Raw genomic sequence first — 13,892 nt, 5'->3', positions numbered from 1 at the left:
ATCGAATACATCGAATATTCGACAGTGAGTACATCATATACGGTTGACTTGAAAAACAATATATTTATTTCTTGGGGTTGTTTTATAAATCTAGTTATTGGGTATTTTTTGTTGTGTATCTCATCAGTGTATATTCACTCAATATAGCTCGAACCTGCAGTAGCTCCTGGTCTTGAAAAAGCTTTTTAATTCGCCTTTCGAAAATAACTTAGCAGGTTATTTATTCACACTCGATGCTAATTAGATGTAATATGTCGCCATCTATCAAAAATTAATCCCATTTGAAGGCTTTTTAAGACTTCAAAGTCATAATGCAGTCTTAGGTAACCAAAATACAGAAACATAAAACCTTTAAGGGTGTTGAAACAGCCCTCAAGTGAACAACGCCCATTTATTTTTCTATAGCTTATGTCTACACAAAGGAAACGAAATAGATGTAAGGTGCTGTTTACATCGATAATTCAAATTCTCTATGTCGGAGAACAAACAAATTTTGAGTATTGTCAGATTTTGAATAAATACTTTAAAGTATTTAAATAGGCAAACACGCACTTGATCCAACAAAAATGGTTCACGGCGCCAATTACAACAAACTGTTGCACTAATATCAAACTTATACAACTCTAATGATATCTAATCATTGAGCAAACCAGGGAGCAAGATGACTTCGCGCTCCGTAAGTTTATCGTTTCTTTCTAAAGTCAGAAAGTCTAAATAAGTTTTCAAAATAGCTTTGTAACCACAGTCGCTCCTACAAACTGTTTAGGAATTTGGTTAAATCATTTCACTGTAATCACATTTGCTGATAATATTATTGCTCTCAAAAGTAATTAAAGGGGTTATTTTATCAGTTTGATTTCTCGTGGGGTGCGCTAGCTAAGTGTCGAGCTTCTATGCATATCAAGCGGATAGCCTAGAGAACCACAAAGATCCATGTGGGATGCTTCAGTCTAGATCTTGGCAAAAGCCCTTTAATGTACTTTGCTCCGCAAAGCAAAAACACTCACGTCCGACTCTATGTTTTGTCTAACTTTTGTTGATTACCTGATCTTTTGTGTAGGTTTTAGAGTCATTAAGAAAATTAGGTCTCGACGCCGACTATGGTAAGTTTAATTAAATATATATGTTATCACATATTCGCGGTTATTAAAAAACGCATAACCTAAAACTATTTGCAACACAGGGTACCCATATTGCTAACACGACTGACACAGTTGACAATTTAGCACGTATACCTGAAATCTTTCATTTTTAAACCTCGGCTCAGTTGGAAGTACCTTTATGACAAGTAAGTTAAAATCTAACAGTTTACCGGTATGAAATATTAATAAGTAGCAATTTTACCTCTAAGAGAGCTTCCGTTTTTTACCTGTAACATCTGCGCGCACCCCAAGCAAAATAGGGTAGAATGTAATGATTTTTATTGTGTATGTTTTTAAAACAGTAGTTAGTTCATTAACATGGAAATTACGTCTGCTTGGGTAACTCCAACGACTGTGCTTTAAATTAATTGCATTGTCTTAGATATTACATTAACTAGCCATCCTGGTTGGGGAACGCCGGATTTTATGTACTGATGTGAAAATTCGGTCTGTGCGGTTTCTCACGAGACAGAGAAAGTTTCAGTTTCTATACTTATCATTATTTTGTGAACAAGCGGATAGTGAATATTAATCACTGGCCATCGTTCAAAAAAAACGTCTCGATAAAGCTGTTTGTTAGTATGGCTTAGTTATCGGGAGTGATTGTTCACTATATAATGAATAATATAATAAGAACCTGGGGATTTTCCGAGTAAAATGCTTCGACACAGTTTGTCAGCGCGAACAGAGAGACAAAAAATTCCACTGGAGCAGAAACGGAGGGATATTAGAAAGCAACTCTCCTTCAGTGAGTCAATCTATCAACAGATGTATTCTAAGGGTTAAACAGATGTTACTTAGTAAATGTTCATTGATATTCTTGGGAATTCTTAACCATAATCGGGATGCCTTTTTCTCATTTTAGATTCACCGTCAAGAAAAGGCAATTTGAGCGTTCGCAGGGAGAGTGATTCTCAAGTTCAAGTAAGCAAGGCATCAGATGTTAATGTTTTTTTTTTCTGTTTTCCGATGTTTTCTTTTCGATTAAAGAGGGTCTAAGCACAGTTTCTAATTGATATGTATTAAATTAAACTATGTTTGCACATATATTGACTCCATTTCACCAAGCTTGTAAGTAACGTTATAAATTAACGCGAAAATAATGGAAACTATTGTAATATTTGAAATGTGGTTGTTAGATAGAATGTGGTAGGACTATCAGCGCTTGTATTTGTTGTCATGGACATGCTTAGATTGGGCCGATTGGATGAGACACAAAGAAAACACTTTGGAATAAAGGCCAAAAACATAAAATAAAAATAAAAAACCGAGAGGGCACAACCGCAAACAACATTTTCCGTAAAACCTGTCTCCCCAACAAAATGAAAAAAAAACACCCACTTATTCTCAAAGAAGAAGAAATAGCATTATCCACTGTCCACAAATTGTTTTAATATAGGATCGGAATGGTTTTTCTAGTGTGATGTTCATGTTTCATTCTTGTATATATAGCCCAGAATTCCTCTACGTAGTCTTACAATATGGTTCGAACCAGATTGCCATTATCTTGCCTTTGTTTAGACTACGCTCAACACAATTCCGCCACTATTAATTTTTAGATAAAACACGGAGACCTCATTCGTGATGGAGTAAGCCATTTAGGACTACATTTGCGCATAACTAACATCTTTCCTTTATATTCTTCGTGTTTTAAAAGAGCTCCTTTCATACTGAAAACCTTTTAAAGATATTTAAGATACACAAGCTTTTAATATCATGTAACTTTTGTCTATTTTACTGTGTAGTGAGAAAGAAAAAATCGTAAAGCCAATCTGGTTGTAAAGACAGCTTACGAAAACATCCGCGTCTTCGTTTCTTTTTCTTTTTTCACAATTTTTTCAAAATTTTATTAGGCGCGGAATTCAGTCATCTCTTATTCAGGAATCAAGATTAAACACAGTATAACAAAACAAATAACGGTGTGCCATTTTTGGCAAATTCTGGCTACGTGCCTATTTAGGGAGTGTTTATCATATACCACATTAGGGGGGGTCCTAAAATTTTTATTAGCATGAAAAAAATGGGCCCTTTAAAAGGGGGCTTTAATTTTTTATGAGCCTTTTTTACAGCTTTAATATTTTACTGATATGTCGGAGGTATTTCGATCTTTATGAATTATGATATGATATATGATATAGATGCTTTTAAATTTTTCTGCATTTTACACAACAGCTGGATTTACAGACAAAATTTATGATCACATTATAGCAAGAAAATCGAAATAATTTAAGAAAGAACAAATGGTGAAATACTAATAGCTGATGAGCACTTTCCCAATGAAATAATCATTTAATGCCCACAAGAGTGATCCCTTCCAGGGACAGAGTAATATTTTAAATCGACTTTTCCCGCCAAGATATACAAAGCCTTGTTATCACCTCAACTCGGTACGTCACGGTACAGCAAAATCACAAAAACGCATGCCAAATCGAGCCTCCCGCGAGACTATTTATGAACTATTTTGTACACCGGTTGTTAAAAAAGATTTGAAATGTTTTTTGCCTAAATGTAGGTACCCTAGAAGGGGGGCGGGGATGTTTATTAAATATCCTCAGGATTAATAAACACTCCTTTACGGAAAACGCTAGTTCTCCTATCGCTGGTACAATTTTTCTGTGTTCTCTTTTAATCATGGAAATTAAAATATTTTGTCTTTTTTGTGAACGATTTTTCACGACGAGGAAGTTAAGATAAGATGGCGGGGATGTTTATTAAATACCCTCAGGATATTTAATAAACACTCCTTTACGGAAAACGCCAGTTCTCCTATCGCTGGTACAATTTTTCTGTGTTCTCTTTTAATCATGAAAATAAAAATATTTTGTCTTTTTTGTGAACGATTTTTCACGACGAGGAAATTAAGATAAGATTCTATGAGATTCTGCATGCAGGGCGATGTTATTCTAGCAACCATCATGCCTTGAGAGAAAGTAAGATTTGCTAAAGATAGACCAATATACTCCAACGCTTCAAGCAGTAGAGACCAAACATGCGATAGATATTATGCTTTTCTCTTTTAGCCACACATATTACCCCAGCCATTTCAATTTTGTTGACAGAGTCTCGATAACGTGATATTTCGTTTAAATGTTTGATTACAGCGTTAATAATGTTGTAAAAATATAGACGTTTCGAGGCTACTGCCTCTTCATCAGTGTCTAAAAGTTGCAGTTACGTGCATTTCCTAGCGCTACCAGCCCTGATCAACAACACGTTGAATTTTTACCAGAGTCTCGATGACATCGAGAAACAATGGCACCAGGCCTCCATGGAATGTGACCTTCCCGCCATAACGAGGCTTCTGGAAAAGGACCCGAACCTCGCTACCAAGCAGGTGAGACTGTGAATACTTCTTAACATACAAGGCCTTTATTGCAAACATCCCCACAACACCTTTGAGCAAAGCAACAGTGTCATTCCTTCCTGAAATCCAAACTAATTGATTTATTTGAACTCATAACCTGCCACTCCCAGCCGTGCGATAAGCCATTTTAAATGGTCAGTTAGCAAAGAAATTGCGAGTGGTAACGGCAGTCTGAACAACGAGGCAAACTGCACTACGGTTTCCGTTAGTCAATACTCTCGAAGTTCGTCTTAACCCAATTTTTACAAAGCTTTCAATAACGTAAGAAATCTTACGCATAAATGAAATCAGACAGCAGGACAGTCATTTCCTTTTTTATCAATATTTGTTTGCCTTATTTTACATGGACGCTACTTGATGTGGATAGGAATTCGTAATGGTATGTGATTTATTATTCCTTTTCTTTCCTTTATTCTTTTCTTTCCTTGAGTCCATAATGAGATTGCTAATGTTTTTATTTTTATTGTTTCCACGGTCGTGGTGTCGTCGTGTCTAGGGCGTAAGTAAAGGATACTTATGATTTCTAATAAATCTAAACATTTGTATCTTTTGATTTGCTAATATGCTTTTTTTTCGTTTCATATTTATAAATGGACTCCTTCGCTGTAAACAGTATGTGAGTGAATGATCTTTAAATTTCTCTAATCCTCTTTCTTTATGCCACCACGGCACATCAGAGCCGCCCTAACAAGAAATTGAAAAATGTAGTTTTTTATTGTATCAGCGTTCTATTGCAAAACTCCTTAGCATCGTTCTCTCACTCTTGTTTTGTTACATATAACAAATAAAGCACGCAATTTTGCAGAAAAAAGTTAGTTTTTCTTAATGATTTTTTCAACTATTGTTTTTTCCAATGCGAAGTCATATCATTATTGTATTTCTATCCGCGAAAAGGTCTATCAACAAATTAACAACTTTCCAATAAAAGTGGTTAAGTTTCCATAAAATACTGAAATGGAAAAATAACAGGCTATTTTTAAAACAAGTTTTGATTTATTTTCCTGAATTTCCAGACTGCAATGCACTGGGCAGCGAAGAAAGGTAGAAGAGATGTCGTTGAGGCCCTCGGTGGAACAGGAATAGACGTAAACGAAAAAACGGTATTTCATAACAAGAATATTCACCTACTTTATTCGAACAAAAGCAATAAAATAACCTCAATATATAACCTCCAATATATAACATCCACCGATGATTGGCGCCAAATAAGCGGGTGACTAGGTTGAAGATCAAAGCAGAAAGAATTGTTGCCAGTTCCCCCGACCGTGTTCACGAACTTAGACCCACACGACGAATGTCAAAAGAAAAAAGAATCCCAGCAGACCTGTTCCGGCTATACCTATCAATCTCAAAGAAAACAAAGAACAAAGGAACCAAGAAAGTTATGACGTCATTGGCTATTTCGGAGGTATTTTGGTACATAGTATACTACTATCGATCTCAAAGAAAACAAAGAACAAAGCAACCAAGAAAGTTATGACGTCATTGGCTATTTCGGAGGTATTTTGGTACATAGTATACTACTAACGCTTTTTTTGTTTTTATTTCTGCCCTCTTCTATCACGATGACTATTCATAAAGAGGGTAAGTATACCAGAGTATATTCTTTATTATTGTTCGTGTTAACTTGTGGGTTTACACGTGCACGTACACATACTTACTAATGTTTTCTTTTCTGTCTTACTCTGTTCTTTATTTCTGCTGTGTTACCTGACAAGGGGGTAAGTCTATGATAATCTGGTTTCTTTGTATGCAAGGTTTTTCTGAGGTCTTGAGGTTAAGCATGATTAAGCATGATACTTTTGGTATTTAGGGGTACACGGCCTTACATTTGGCAGTTATTCAAGGGAACGAAGAAGTCATCTCTATGCTAGTCGATAATTACGGTAATTGTACGGCACAACAGGAATTATAACAGAAGCGGCGGATAGTCGAAAAAGTGTGCGTGTGTGGGGGGAGGGGGGGGGGCTGGAGGAATTGTGATTTCGAAGGATGAGGGGTAAGCACACTTTAGGTACACCTAACAACCACACATTCATGTTAAAAATAAACACATCCACCCTGATAAAGTGGGTAAAGTGAGGGGGGCCTTCCCTTCCCCCAATTATGAAAGTTTTGAAAGGGGGACAAGCGCCCTGCCCCTCCCCTCCCCTCCCCGCCCCTCCCATCCCGTGTGTCACTAGCGTGACAGATATCGTTGTGTGTTAGAATAACAATGATATAGCGGTCACACACTCTAATGCTCTGATCACAGATGCTGATATCCACATCCGGGACAACAGCGGCTACAAGGCAAAACACTACTTGAGACCAGACGCATCGCTATGGGCACAAAGTACGATTTTCTTTTTGTCTGTCTGTCTGTCTGTCTGTCAGTTTTTATTATAATTTAATTAACGTTTAATGCTTATGTGATGTGTTTAGGAAAACTTGGAAAGAAAATTGCTCCTCCTCGTAGTCGTAAGTAGACCTCAGGGTACAGTACTTTTTATTATGAAACCAGATATACGAGTATATGGGTCCTCCACGAGGAAACCGCGTGCGTCTGGGGAGAATGACGAAACAAACTAACCCCTCCCTTCTCACATCACTCTTTCGCGCCCTGCCCACTCACCCATTCTCCACAACCCTCCAGTGCCCTCGAATATCAATATAAGCACGTCATGAAAGACGGGGAAGAAGGGGAAATCCCAGACGCCTTTTTATGATTCTGTGGTCTAGAAGAAAACATAATATAGTGGCACTTAGATTGAAAACGGGGCTATAGCTCTGGGGTATAGCATAAAAAGTTTGAATTTTTGCTGTATTCTTTGAAGTCTCTACTACTAACTATGCTGGTACAGGCTTCGTATCTCGATCCTTTTTTTCGAGTAAAATAAGTTTTGGCATATTTCAGGGGTAACAAGGAAGTGGAATGTTTACAATGGGGTGGTTATGTTCGCCAAAGATCAGATCGATCGCTCGCTTGAAAGGGGTTTCTAAACGGGCTTCAATTTGAATTTTAAAACAATTACCCGCGAGAGGCCTAAATACAATTTTCAGTGACAGTGCTCTGCACTAACTCGCTGTAGACTTCCTGGAATCGTCTGTATCTCTATACAAACCAGAGACTAATGGTTTACAAATACATGCATGTTTTTGCTAGCAGCCATACGTTCGTCAGGCAAGAATGAGCGAGACATGGAGCACATTTCATCGCTATTGGTACAGATGCAAACTCTCAGCAGCTCGCTCGGATCAGGGGTCGATTTGATTGGCTTAGACATGCCTGTCACTCCACCAACGCCTCGGAAACTACGATCGGTGAGTGTCTTATTAGACAGACTGTATTCAGCCCTTTTTTAAGGGTTCTATTCGGGATTCCTGTGGTTAGCCGTGAGGCAAGTGGGGCTGGGAAGAGCCATCCAAGCGAGGAGAGTTTTGGGTGAGGTCTTAACATACCAATTACAGGAAGCACAACTTGTGTAACAACCCCCCATATATATATTTTAAATGTGCATTTCACTGGCAAACTAAGATCGCATATGTTTATATTTTCGAATAATGTTTAAGAACTTTTTAAAATAATATATCTGAATATTCATCCGCTACTTCCACCAGCTACGAAAGTCACATGCGCGTCATACAAAATAAGGGTTACACAAGAATGTCGCGCGTTTGCTAAAGCCCGGCGCACACGATGAGCAAAACTTCACTCGTGCAATTTGCTCACTGCCTCGCGAGGCCAAAAACTCACAGTTCAAGCAGGTGAGAATTTTGCCTCAGTTGCTCGCGAGACGTGATTTCGTTCGATCGACGTCCGCACACGGTGAGTTTTTGGCCTTGCGAGGCAGTGAGCAAATTGCACGAATGAAGTTTTGCTTACCGTGTGCGCCGGGCTTAAGACTCGTTAAACTGCTAGATGGAAGCTATATCTTTAAAACTTTTTTTTCTTTTTATCATTTCAGTCCTCATTCGTGAAGATCCTTAAAGGGAAGTCGAGTAAAAAGGAAAAAGACACAAAACTCGAAGTTCCAGATGAACCTCCCAGTGAACCGGAAATGAGGTAATGTAGTGCACAGGGTGCCCACCCCGCCCCCCTTTGACGCCACAAAGTGGGTGTATATTTTTATTGAACGATCGTCAAATACTATCCTTTTCCATACGATACATATGACTGCGTACCCCACTTGGTACGCACCTGCTAATATGACAGTATGGACCAAGCTTCCGAACGGGACAAACTATAGATATTTAGGGGGTAGGGGAGTTGGCAATTGGTGGAGAGCAGGGGACAGATTACAAGGTATTTGGAGGGCAGGGGAGTGGCTAAGTGGTGGAGAGCAGGGGACAGATTATAAGATATTTGGGGGGTAGGGGAGTGGCCAAGTGGTGGAGAGCAGGGGACGGATTATAAGATATTTGGGGGGTAGGGGAGTGGCTAAGTGGTGGAGAGGAGGGCACAGATTACAAGATATTTGAGGGGGAAGAGGAGTGGCCAAGTGGGTGTTAATTACCTTAAACGAACGTTTAACTTATCAGGTACCGCACGGGCCGAGCAAGATCCGCACCTAACATAAACCAGATCAGCAACTGGACACCGAGAGTGTTTCTTGTGCCACCTTGACCAGGAAGAAAGTCCCAAAAATACCCAGGCTAGTCTAAGGCGTTTGGGTTTCCTGTGGCGGTTTATCGGACGTCGCAGGAAGTATCCTTTCCGCTGAGCTCTTCTCAGACTCAACTTTTCACTGTTCATCCCTACCACAGAAAACCACAGAACGCCTGGAATAATGCTGAAAAATACCATTAATAAAGACAAGCTACAATCTTTTACAAGCTTTCACCAACTAGCCTAGTTACTACAGACAAACAGGTTAAAACAAGCCTGCACATACGGCTTAATATGCATATTTTGAACCGCCAAGGCAAAGAGTCATCTGGACTACTTATTAAAGGTGTTAAAACAAATGGAAGGTCAACTTAACCCGTTCACTCCTAAATGCGATATAACACGTTAGCAATGTACCTCAAAGCCACAATCTGACGATTCCAGAACGGCTGCGAGGGAGACTAAGGCCTAGTTCATACGCCGTTCTTTCCATGTGCCGTTCCTAATGTAAATGCATGCAAATGAAGATGAAACAATCGACCTCGTTTATTTGCATGTATTTACATTAGGCTCATGAAAAGAACGGCGTATGAACTAGGCCTAAAATAACACTTGTATATTTGTGAAAGATTATACTTTATTACAAAATACCTCAAAGACAACATCTAATAACCATCTTTATACAAAGCTAGAAAATAATAAATATTACAATCAACTACAATCATTTCTTGTGTAATAAAAATACTCTACGAAAGGACTGTGCATTGATAAATCGATGCCAAAGACTACGGTTAAGAGACAGACACTAACGGAAATGTGCACTAGTGCATTTCTTACTGCAGTTTAAATATCCCGCTCTCTCACGCCGACGACTTCCAACAGCTGAATTGTCTATTGGTTTCCGACATTCCATGGCCAGCAGTGAAATGGCTTCAAACCACATCACCTCTACGTAAGTCACTGACTAATTATATAACACCGCATGGAATTCAATTAGTTTGAATGACGGAAGCCAGTAAGGGTTTAGTAGTTGAAAATTGTCGACAAGAGATCTCAGAATAAAAAAAATCGCAGGAAGTTATACATTCTCTTCTGACAAAGCGACGTATGCACGTAAATACACGTAAATACAAGCTATGGTTGAACTGCTATTTAAACGAGGATTTGCTTTAAAAGAGCAAGTACGGTCATACCTATATGTACCTTTAAAGAGTGGAGATACCACGGTCATACCTATATGTACCTTTAAAGAGTGGAGATACCACGGTCATACCTATATATATCTTTAAAGAGTGGAGATACCACGGTCATAACGATATCTTCCTTTTACCAGGATGGGTGAGGTCTCTTTGTAGATTTTGCGGTCGAGTTTACTGTTTACTGAGTTTTACTGCACCAGATTGACAAATATCCCAAGAGGACTATATACCTAATGTTTACTGTAACGGCCGTGGGAAAGGCTAGATCATGATTTCGCCGTAGGGGGAGAGGGATATGATTTAGCCGTAGGGGAGGGGCATATGAGAATCTAGCCACGGAGGGGTAGGGAAGAGCTACATGATGATTTATCCGTGGGGGGGTATGATTTAGCCGCAGGGGGGTAGTGAAGGGCTACATGATGATTTATCCGTGTGTGTGTGTGTGTGGGGGGGTTATGATTTAGCCGCAGGGGGGTAGTGAAGGGCTACATGATGATGCAAGCACGGCTCCCTTCTTGTGCCTTAGGTAGCTCGGTTTTGACTTGGCCGCCATTCGCAGTGGATCCTTTTTGGTTTTTCATTAACTGGAAAAAAGCCGAAAAAGTATTTAGTCAAACTTATTGCACTACTTAATGATGCTATAAGATTACCTCTATAACAAGCTAAGGCCAAGGGCAAAGCTAAGTCTCAATGCTGTTTTTTAATGTGCCGTTCTTAATGCTAACGTTGCAAACGTACCGCGTTTAGTTGGTTGACCTTGTACTTGAGTTGCCCGGGTTTGTAGAACGCGGCAGCGCGAATTTCACGGTAGAATTTGTCGTAGTCTTTGTCCGACTTCTTTTCAAAATCGTCGCAGATATTCTAGATGCAAAAACAATTCAAAAGGGAGTCGAACATGAGTTATATGGTCCAAAAAAGAGGGCGAGCTCATGGGCATACATCTAGTATATATGTCGAGTGTGTCAAGTCTCTCACCAAAATGACCAGTTGAAAGAACTCGACTTCAGAATGCATCATGGGTATTCAAAACATCTTGCATTCTTCACAAAAAGGTGCGGGATAAACTCAACAACCCAATTTATATATAAGAATTCCTCGAGCTCGAACGGGCTCTGATTTTATAGCCGCAGGCCCATAAGCGCGAGAGGAACAACTAGGAGAGCAACAGTAACAACAACAATGATGACGATGATAGCACAACAACAATAAAAAACAGCAGCAACAAGGGCGACGACAAAATCCCTGAGCGAGGGAACTGGTAGAGCAACAGTAACAACAACAAAGACGACGACAGCACAACAAAACAAACAAAAGCAACAAATAAAACAAAGACGACGACAAAATCCCTGAATGCAAAAAAAATTTCAAATCTATAACAACAAAAGCAGCAACGGCGACGACTATATCAATGATAACATAATACGATACCGTGTACCTGCAGCCTTTTTTCCTTGTTCTGGAGTCGTTCCAGCTGTCTTTTCATTAAGATGGTCTCAGCTTTTAGTTGTGAAACATTCACGTCTGCGCCCACAATTGTACCGGTCCGCGGTCCCATTTGAGGGCCCTTGATGTGGTCCATCTGACGCAGTTCCTATAACAACGAGTAGAACGAAATGAATGGCGCAATAAGCTCAATTAGAATTTAGGGGATGAGCCGAAAAGAAAGGTTTCCATACTTTTCTATATCCTCCAAACCTATATTTATTCGTGAGGCGCAGGTCTTACGATTTTTGTAGGTCACTTTTAAGCGGTGCGGGTCTCACATATCTTGGTGGCCACTTTAAAGAGGTGCAGGTCTTACATATCTTGGTGGTCATTTTAGAGAGGTTTGGTCTTAATACCTTGGTGGTCATTTTAGAGAGGCGCGGGTCTGGAATGCTGTCCTCTTGCCGTCCATACACCATAAAGGTAATGCAGCCGTTCTCAAACCACTCCAGGTGCTTCTCAGAGATACTCGGGATTGAGAACACTTTAGAGTTGTTGAACTCAGGCGATAGAGTGTTGGCCTTTGTGTCGGTTTGGGTGAATTCCTCGTCGCCAAGGCATTTGTACTTGATGTACACACCTTTGTTGAAGCGGGCTTTGTGGATGTCTGCACTTCTTATTGTCACCTAGCACGAGAAGTATGAATACTTCAGTTCTAATAGAGTGACTACTGTTACGACGAGAGACAGAAATACTTGTTTACCTTGCCCCCCCCCCCCCCCCCCCCCCGCTTCCCTGGTTTAATACTGAACAATACGCGCAGTGGCTAATTGAGCTGAAATGTCCCCAGACATTGCGAAGATACTCAGGGATTTTATCTGCTTTTTATTATCCGCTATAACTAGCCGTTAAGTCTTGGATAGGTACAAGAAAGCTTGGATGACGGATATATCAAAAGTTATTTCTCGCACGCCCCATCCTTATTTTCAATAATCTTTTTTACTCGAACTAACTGTCCTTGTTTTCAAAGCATAAGAATCAACGCTTTCTCAAAATGATCCGCCATTGCAAACGATAAGCCGTAAGAGAAACATCTCGTCTTTGCCATGGTTTTCGTCTGGTACCAGAGCCTCCGACAGTAAGCATGACCGAGGAGCTCTAGCCTGAGGGCCCCCGAATGGCCCCCCGAAATTTCGATGTGCTCCCAGTATCGATTTATACAACAAATAAAAATTCTCGGCCTCGTATGAAAAACGAGGTGCTCGCAAGCTCTCGCCAAAGACCATTCGTGGGCCCTAGCCTGCGTGCAGGCGGATTTAGTTCAACTATTAACCAGAAGTTCTCGTGGAGAAGTGAAGTGCTCGAGCTCATAGATTGGTTGGTCATTCAATTGCAAGGGTTAAATCAATATTCTTTTAGATTTGTGTGGGGCAGTTCGCACATTTTCCATAAGCCAGGTTTATGCAAGACCCCATTTTCTTTGCAGCCACTGTCTTGGCTGATCACTAACCCTTTCATGGTTTCTCTGTTTGTTTTATAAGAGAAGTAGAACAAAAACAAATTGCTTGTAGTCTTATTTTATTAAACAAAAGAAATTATTTAATTGAAGGCATTGTTTGTCTAGAAAAGGAAAGGTGAAGTCTGATAACCATAATAAACAATCTGATTAGCTGTGGAGGGGATGTGCAGTCATAGATATTATGGAAAGTAAGTATATTTTAAAAAAAGACTACTTTTTGGTGGTTGAGTGGGAGGGACACAACCCGTGTGCCCACCCCGAGCTGCATGCCTGTACATACCCAGTAAGCTATTTGGGTCTAAGTGGTGGCCATGATAATAGCTACTGAAAAGATTACTGCTCATGTATTAACATATAGTGAACTATACAGAATTTATAATCTCCTGGTTATCCCTAACAATAGCTTCTGCATGTAAGTGCACTGCAGTATTCACTGGAGCCCACTGATTTCTACAGAATCTCTGTGTCTTCTCCGTGGCTGTGTTTGCCTTGGTTTAAAATAATGAAGCAATCCATTTTTTTTTTCTTGGGCAATGATTTGCAATCATAGTAGTTCTGGACTGGACATTGCTGTGGAAAAATAGACTCAAAATATAAAATACTGCAAACCCAGTATCGAGTAAAATAAAGCAATTTAATGTCTGATATTAGAAGG

General features: G+C 39.7%; 2 protein-coding genes across 8 annotated transcripts in view; one reads left to right on the top strand and one right to left on the bottom strand.

The window, feature by feature from the left end:
• Positions 1-525: 525 nt before the first annotated feature.
• On the top strand, positions 526-9,815 carry LOC5507048 (ankyrin repeat domain-containing protein SOWAHA). Of its 6 annotated transcripts, XM_032375516.2 has the most exons (15): positions 526-676; positions 1,061-1,103; positions 2,008-2,066; positions 4,372-4,476; positions 4,874-5,005; positions 5,120-5,122; positions 5,520-5,606; positions 6,088-6,090; positions 6,225-6,227; positions 6,320-6,392; positions 6,761-6,841; positions 6,931-6,966; positions 7,652-7,809; positions 8,454-8,551; positions 9,028-9,815. In XM_032375516.2, the coding sequence occupies exons 7-15, from the start codon at positions 5,526-5,528 to the stop codon at positions 9,110-9,112; spliced, it is 618 nt and encodes a 205-aa protein (XP_032231407.1). In that variant the 5' UTR covers positions 526-676; positions 1,061-1,103; positions 2,008-2,066; positions 4,372-4,476; positions 4,874-5,005; positions 5,120-5,122; positions 5,520-5,525; the 3' UTR covers positions 9,113-9,815. The 6 variants fall into 6 exon arrangements, with proteins under 6 accessions (XP_032231407.1, XP_032231406.1, XP_032231401.1 ...); XM_032375515.1 differs by having other exon boundaries at positions 4,874-5,122; positions 7,655-7,809; XM_032375510.1 differs by having other exon boundaries at positions 4,874-5,122.
• LOC5507047 (kinesin-like protein KIF28) overlaps positions 9,714-13,892 on the bottom strand; it is a 22,876-nt gene continuing 18,697 nt past the window's right edge. The window contains exons 24-27 of one of the 2 annotated variants that reach the window (XM_001627663.3): positions 12,135-12,404; positions 11,729-11,884; positions 11,032-11,154; positions 9,714-10,877 (exon numbers count right to left, since the gene is read on the bottom strand). In XM_001627663.3, the coding sequence (XP_001627713.2) occupies positions 10,779-10,877; positions 11,032-11,154; positions 11,729-11,884; positions 12,135-12,404 (648 nt within the window). In that variant the 3' untranslated portion in view covers positions 9,714-10,778. Of the gene's footprint in view, positions 10,878-11,031; positions 11,155-11,728; positions 11,885-12,134; positions 12,405-13,279; positions 13,808-13,892 lie in introns of those variants that run through there. The other variant, XM_048720668.1, reaches the window with a different exon arrangement.

This window comes from Nematostella vectensis, chromosome 13, assembly GCF_932526225.1.
Source record: "Nematostella vectensis chromosome 13, jaNemVect1.1, whole genome shotgun sequence".
NCBI classification, from domain to species: Eukaryota; Metazoa; Cnidaria; class Anthozoa; order Actiniaria; family Edwardsiidae; genus Nematostella; species Nematostella vectensis.
The sequence above is the reverse complement of the archived record's forward strand: the minus strand, read 5'-3'. Positions and strand labels throughout refer to the sequence as shown.